The 7,584-nt window shown below is 49.0% G+C and overlaps 1 protein-coding gene across 1 annotated transcript in view; it reads left to right on the plus strand.

Annotated features, from left to right (window-relative positions):
* Window positions 1-7,323, plus strand: part of TICRR (TOPBP1 interacting checkpoint and replication regulator) — a 54,466-nt gene extending 47,143 nt beyond the window's left edge. The window contains exons 19-22 of the mRNA XM_010378631.2: window positions 1,174-1,331; window positions 3,359-5,519; window positions 5,670-5,792; window positions 6,652-7,323. Coding sequence (XP_010376933.1) covers window positions 1,174-1,331; window positions 3,359-5,519; window positions 5,670-5,792; window positions 6,652-6,782 — 2,573 coding nt within the window. The 3' untranslated portion in view covers window positions 6,783-7,323. The remainder of the gene's footprint in view (window positions 1-1,173; window positions 1,332-3,358; window positions 5,520-5,669; window positions 5,793-6,651) is intronic.
* The last annotated feature ends 261 nt before the right edge of the window (window positions 7,324-7,584 follow it).

The raw sequence follows: 7,584 nt of genomic DNA on the forward strand, positions 1-7,584 counted from the left end.
CATGGTTAGCTTGCTAATAGATTTGTGTTTCTTATTTTATCTTTTTTTGAGACAAGGTCTCACTCTGTCACCCAGGCTGGAGTGTAGTGGCACGAACACAGCTCACTGTAGCTTCAACCTCCCAGGCTCAGGTGATCCTCCCACCTTAGCCTCCCAGGGAGCTGGGATTACAGCTGTGCACCACCACGCCCAGCTAATTTTTTGTTTTTAGTAAAGACTGGGTTTCTCCATGTTGCCCAGGCTGGTCTTGAACTGCTGGGGTCAAGTTATCCATCTGCCTCGGCCAACAAGATATGTATTTTTATATTTACAAATTAAATTATTTCAGTTGTCTACCTTTTCTAACATAGGAACTGGGGTTAATATGTAGTCTTACTAAAATTCAAAAAGGCAGCAGTTATTGCAGTTGCTGACATAATTAGATGGGATTTTCCCCTGAGTTGCTCTCAAAAATTGTTGCCTTCTTTCTTTTATGAACTGACTGGGTTTTTCTTATGTTTTGTTTGTTTGTTTGTTTGTTTGTTAAGATGGAGTCTCACTCTGTCGCCCAGGCTGGAGTGCAGTGGTGCGATCTTGGCTCACTTCAAGCTCTGCCTTCCAGGTTCATGCCATTCTCCTGCCGCAGCCTCCTGAGTAGCTGGGACTACAGGTGCCCATCACCACTCCCAGCTAATTTTTTTGTATTTTTAGTAGAGACAGGGTTTCACTGTGTTATCCAGCATGGTCTCAATCTCCTGACCTAGTGATCTGCCTGCCTCAGCCTCCCAAAGTGCTGGGATTACAGACGTGAGCCATCGCACCTGGCTTTGTTTGTTTTTGAGACGGAGTTTTGCTCTTGTTGCCCAGGCTGGAGTGCAATGGCGCAATCTCATCTCACTGCAACCTCCACCTCCTGGGTTCAAGCAATTCTCCTGCCTCAGCCTCCTGAGTAGCTGGGATTACAGGCCCCTGCCATCACGCCCGGCTAATTTTTTGTATTTTTAGTAGAGATGGGTTTCGCTATGTTGGCCAGGCTGGTCTTGAACTCCAGACCTCAGGCCATCCACCTGCCTCGGCCTCCCAAAGTGCTGGGATTACAGGCATGAGCCACCGTGTCTGGCTGGCTGTTTTAATAGTATTGGAAGAACAGGAATTGAGAAAGAATTAAATGTTGTTGCTGTTTTTGACTTGCAGACCAAAGAGAAAATTCTCCAGTCCAAAGTATTCGGTCTCCCAAGAGTCTTCTTTTTGGGGCAATGTCTGAGATGATCAGCCCCTCAGAAAAGCGTTCAGCTCGAATGAAAAAGCGTTCAAGAAATACTTTGGATTCGGAGGTACCTGCAGCTTACCAGGTATAATGTTTCTGTAACATTTGAAATATAATCTCCTGGAACACAGAGACATGGCCAAGGAATTCAGAATCCATTAGGGAAGAGAAAGCGGGTGATCTCTAGATAATACTAGAGATTGGAGGTGATTGGGTGGAGCCACATGATTGATTATTAGACATGTGGGAACTTCAAGCAGCAGGTTTGACTGAAGCCACGGTGGGGGCGGTGGAGGAGGAGATAGAGAGGATCTCATCTGTTCTCTTGGCTTCGTCTACTATTTATATTATATACTACACAGATATCTTTCTGGAGTGTGTGACACTCATCTTTTCCATTTGATTGCCCACTCCATCCAGTCACCAACATTAGAAACCTGGAGTCATCCTTTTCCCTCTCCACAGGCTTAGCCAATCAGTGGAGTCCTGCCCATTTTATTTACAAACTGACTCTTTTTTATTTTTTTTTTTTGAGACAGAGTCTCTTTTGCACGGGCTGGAGTGCAGTGGCATGATCTCGGCTCACTGCAACCTCTGCCTCCCAGTTCAAGCGATTTTCCTGCCTCAGCCTCCTAAGTAGCTGGGATTACAGGCACCTACCACAATGCCCAGCTAATTTTTGTACTTTTAGTAGAGACGGGGTTTCACCATGTTGGCCAGGCTGGTCTTGAACTTCTGACCTCAAGTGATCCACCTGCCTCGGCCTCCCAAAGTGCTGGGATTACAGGCATGAGCCACCACGCCCAGCCTACAAACTGACTCTTGTACCCACCCCCTCTTCTCCCCGCCTGCAATTCCTACCCTAGTTCAGGTCTACCTGGAACACTTCAACAGGCTTTTCCCTCTCAAAGGGAAATCCTCCACCCAGAGGTCAGAGTGATCTTTCTGAAACTTTCCTCTCAGTTTGCTTAAAATGTTCACTTTGCTTAAAGCTCTATAGACTCCCCGTCCGCTAAAGCAAGGTTTTAAGTTTTCCTAAATGGAACTCTTGGGTTCAAAAATAATCACCTTTGTTTAGAAACTCAGTAAATTGCTTGGAGGTTGGGAAAGACATAGAGCTCTGGAGAAGGGTTTGAAAACCATAGATCTACACAACCAAGATCAGTCTCCTCCGCCAGGCAGACAGGGTCTTCCGTGGTCTGCTCCCTCTGGCCTCACCCCTCCCCGCTTTACCTTCCCAGCAACATCAGGCTGGGTGCCAGCCCACACAGCCGCTGCTTTTCACTTCCAGGCCTTTGCTGGTATTGTTTTCTATGCCTAAAGGCCCCCACCACCCCACCCACTTTTCCTGTGTTTGCCTTCCCCTGCTGACACACATGCTTGAAGATCTGATTCAGGCCAGGTTAGGCAGCCCTTCTTTGTGCTCTATGATGCCCCTTGCATGTACCTGTCACTGCGCCAGCCACATTGTATTTTCACCTGTGTATGCCCCACTGAACAGGAAATGCCAACTAGATTGGGAGTCTCCTGACAGGATGAAGAAAGGTTGTAGGAGCTTTTCACTACATATTTTTGCAAGAAGGCAGGGAAATTTTTTACTGGGGAGTGTCTTTTCTGAGACATTATCTTTGCTGCTGCACCTTATATATCTGTGTATTCCACGCCCCCAACACACAGTGCCTGGCACATAGCAGGTGATCAGTAAGCACATGTTGAATGAGGGTGAGCAGCAGATGAGGTGGCTTCTAGAGGCTGCTTTAGGCAAAGATCAGAAATAGCTCCCTCATCTGAAAAGAAGGAAGAGCTAGAGAGTAGCTGCAGTGGTAGAATGATTCCATTAGAGGCAAAAAGCATGGTTTAGCAATATGTAGATTATTAAAATTGTTCTTAGGACAAACTAAACTTGGATAGTGTTTGGTCCTAGAAAAAGTGGACAAGTAAAATTTGAGTCATGTTTTGGAGAGGGAAACGGGTCACTGTTTGAGATTTCCATCTGTAGATCATTCCTTTGGCTGACTATAAATCTCCCATTTGGTCTTAGAGATTACTAAAACACTTCAGAGATCATGAGTTATAATATTCAAGGACTGAAATAAGCATTTCTCTTTTCAGACTCCCAAGAAGAGTCACCAGAAATCTCTGAGCTTTTCTAAAACTACACCAAGAAGGTTCTCTCATACACCACAAACTCCACTGTATACTCCAGAAAGGCTGCAGATGTCCCCTGCAAAAATGACCCCTACAAAGCAGGCAACTTTTAAGGAGTACTTAAAAGACTCCTCCTCACCCAGCCATGACTCACCATTGGATTCAAAAATTACTCCTCAAAAACGATGCACCCAGGCAGGAGAAGGTACCTCTCTTGAAACGAAGACACCAAGAACTCCTAAGAGGCAAGGTACTCAGCCGCCTGGGTTTTTGCCAGATTGTACTTGGCCACATTCAATGAATTCCATTCCAGAAAGCCCCTCCTATCCAGCCCCACCAACTTCATCGACTGCCCAGCCTAGGACAGAGTGTCTGACTCCCATCAGAGACCCTCTCAGAACACCTCCAAGAGCAGCAGCCTTCATGGCCACACCTGAGAATCAAACACACCAACAGCCCCATGTCCTCAGAGCTGCTCAGGCAGAGGAACCAGCCCAGAAACTAAAGGATAAAGCTATCAAAACCCCAAAAAGACTAGGGAATTCAACTGTGACTTCTTCCCCACCTGTTACGCTAAAGAAACTATTTACCTCTCCTTTATGTGATGTTTCCAAGAAGAGTCCATTCAGGAAATCTAAAATAGAGTCTCCTTCACCAGGAGAACTGGATTGGAAAGAGCCCCAGATGTTACCCAGTGTAACTGCATCTCTCTCCTGCCCTGTTCCCTCAACTCCCCCTAAACTCTCACAGAGAGCTACATTGGACACTGTCCCTCCTCCGCCTCCTTCTAAAGTTGGGAAACGGTGTGGAAAGACCTCTGATCCCAGAAGGAGCATCCTGGAGTGTCAGCCTGATGCCTCCGCTACTCCTGGGGTTGGCACAGCTGACAGTCCAGCTGCCCCCATAGACTCTAGAGATGACCAGAAGGGACTGAGCCTCTCTCAGTCTCCTCCTGAAAGACAGAGCTACCCAGGCCCTGGTCTCAGGAGTGACTGGCATGCATCCTCTCCTTTGCTCATTACAAGTGACACAGAGCATCTCACTCTCCTCAGTGAAGCTGAACACCGTGGCATTGGTAACTTGAAAAGTAATGTCTCATCAGTGGAAGAGGGTGAGGGGCTAAGGATAGCAGATGCTGAGGAGAAGTCTTCTCTGTCTCACCCTGGGATTCCCCCATCTCCTCCTTTCTGTGGGCCTGGCTCTCCTCTGATGCCTTCCTGTGACATGCACTGTACCACAGATGGGAGACAGTGCCAGGCTTCAGCACAACTAGACAACCTGTCGGCATCAGCTTGGCATTCCACAGACTCTGCCAGCCCACAGACCTATGAGGTTGAGCTGGAGATGCAAGCTTCTGGTCTTCCCAAACTTCGAATTAAAAAGATAGACCCCAGCTCTTCATTAGAGGCTGAGCCCCCCAGCAAGGAGGAGAGCTCTCTGGGAGAGGAGAGCTTCCTCCCTGCCCTCAGCATGCCCAGGGCCAGCAGGTCCTTAAGCAAACCTGACACCTATGTGTCACCCCCCTGCCCCCGCCTCTCCCACAGCACACCTGGCAAGAGCGGGGGACAAACCTACATCTGTCAGGCCTGCACCCCCACCCACGGCCCTTCTAGTACCCCCTCTCCATTTCAGACAGATGGGGTTCCTTGGACACCATCCCCTAAGCACAGTGGGAAGACAACTCCAGACATAATTAAAGACTGGCCCAGGAGGAAGAGGGCAGTGGGCTGTGGCGCCGGCTCCTCTTCTGGGAGGGGTGAGGTCAGTGCAGACCTTCCTGGGAGCCTGTCACTGCTGGAGTCAGAGGGCAAGGACCACGGCCTCGAACTCAGCATCCACAAGATGCCCATCTTGGAGGATTTCGAGCTCGAGGGAGTGTGCCAGCTCCCAGACCAGTCGCCTCCCAGGAACAGCATGCCTAAGGCTGAGGAAGCCTCCTCCTGGGAACAGTTTGGGTTGAGTTCCAGGAAGAGAGTCCTGTTGGCCAAGGAAGAAGCTGACTGTGGAGCCAAAAGGATCTGTGACCTGAGAGAAGATTCAGAAGTTAATAAGAGTAAAGAGAGGTCTCCAAGTTGGAGTGCATGGCAGCTCCCCTCCACGGGAGACGATGAGGTGTTTGTTTCTGGTGAGTTTGTTTTTGAAACCCTCTTGCCTCATGGTTTCTTTTGGTCAGAGTGCTTGACAAGGAGGCACTTGGGAGTTGCTTCTTGGTAGGCCTGGGCTTCCAGGGTTGGGGGTCTGGGGATGCTGCTCTTACCATGTGGGTTCTCTTTAGGCTCCACCCCACCTCCCAGCTGTGCCGTTCGGAGCTGCCTCTCTGCCAGTGCCCTTCAAGCTCTGACCCAGTCTCCACTGCTGTTCCAGGGGAAAACACCTTCTCAGAGCAAAGACTCCAGAGGTAGTATTTATTGAAAGTCTAGGACCCTTTCTTGTGGGAGACTCTCTGAATTCATCAGGGTTGCCAGGCAGCTTGATTCTAGAGGAGCTCTGGAGAGTGCAAAGTGTGGGATAGGTGACTTCGTGCCTACAGTGTCATGTGTGCCCTTTCCAAAGAAACTCTACATTATAACTTGTGTGCATGTGAACCGAAGTCCCCTCAAAATCCTACTAAAATTCCTTGGTCCTCTTGAAGATGGTGATAGTTGTGGGCTTGCCACAACATACTGCTCATCTGTAGTCTAAGAATCTGAACAGGAAGGTGTTCTGAGCAGCACGAGTGATAGGCCTGTGTTTATCCCCATGTTCTGTACGTTCGGTGGGACACAGTACTGACTGTAGTTATAATCAGCCTTCAGACTCTAGGATTCCCCTTCCCCTTCCAAATCCTATTCCCAAAAGAACAGGATTTGGCCTGTTAACTGCCCTGGTTAGCAATGTTGCTTTCTGCTGCTAGAATCAAAGGGGGAGTGCAGGCGGAGGGGACCTTCGGTGGTTCAGTTCCCTCAAGACCATGATATAAATCATGCAGAACAGCATAACCCCAGAGATCTGAGACCTAGAAAGAATGTACAGAATATTAACCTGAGGGAATTCAAACCACAGGTACTTTGCATTTTCAGAGCTGCTTCTTGCTGCCAGCACGGTGCATAGCACCTTCTAAAAAGTGTAGGTACCATTTCTGCAGGATGAGCGAACCTCCAAGCAGTGCTGATTTTCTTAAAGTCTGTTTTTGTGTGTAACCCTCTGCAATTTAAGTCCATTTTTTTGATTCGGTCCTCAGTGACTCCTGCCTGCTAAACCTTTCTACCTTCTTCTAGATGAGGATGTGGATGTACTTCCCTCCACTGTAGAAGACTCTCCTTTCAGTCGTGCATTCTCCAGGAGGCGCCCCATCAGCAGAACTTACACACGGAAGAAGCTCATGGGAACCTGGCTGGAGGACTTGTAGCCACAAACACTACTGAGCCCAAAAGATGAAGGAGTCAGCCAGGACCCTATGGGTATAAAGAAGTTGGAGGCCTAGTCCCAAGCCTCTTTTGCCATGGTCAGTGTTCAGATTGCCATTAGAATGCCTTAGGGTTTTCTAATTCCCTTCATGGATCCAATCCATCTCCTGGCACTGCCCCTTGTTGGGGAAGTTGCAGGAGGAGAGGTGGATGGCAATGTAGTTGGTGCTATAACTCAGGCAGCCTGGGAGTCAGGAAGCCAGACAAGGAATCCCATTCCAGCCCCACCCCAACCATGGCCTTGGCAAGTCAGGGGGGCCACTCTGCCTCATTTATGCAAATGGAGAAAGGAGCCCTCCCTGGGGTCCCTTGAGCTCCTGTAAGGCCGGGCTGCTGCAACACAGGCAGCACTTTGTAAACTGTGAAGCCATATATGTGAAACTGAAGAGTGTATTGGGCAGCAGAAGCTGTTTTTTGCCTTCCCTGTGTAACAATAAAATCATCTCTAGTGACTGAGCACTCAGTACGTTTATGTTTAATGTTGGGCCTGAGGTTAACTGTGACCTTGGTCCAGCTTGAGTGGCTTCTGGAGCAGCCACATTTCAAGGACTGTCCAAGAGTCAGCCAGTTCATGGCACAGGCCTCGCCCATTGCCCACTCCTGGGGAGACCATCACCTGGCTCGTTGTTTCCACCGAGAGTGCCCCACAGACCCGCTGGACCAGCCTGCCGCCAGGTCCTGGCCCAGGGTCTGGCTAATGGTGACGGCTGACTCTGAACTCTGCAGAAAGCATTCAAGCCTATT

This window comes from Rhinopithecus roxellana, chromosome 5 (genome assembly GCF_007565055.1).
Source record: "Rhinopithecus roxellana isolate Shanxi Qingling chromosome 5, ASM756505v1, whole genome shotgun sequence".
In the NCBI taxonomy this organism is placed as follows: domain Eukaryota; kingdom Metazoa; phylum Chordata; class Mammalia; order Primates; family Cercopithecidae; genus Rhinopithecus; species Rhinopithecus roxellana.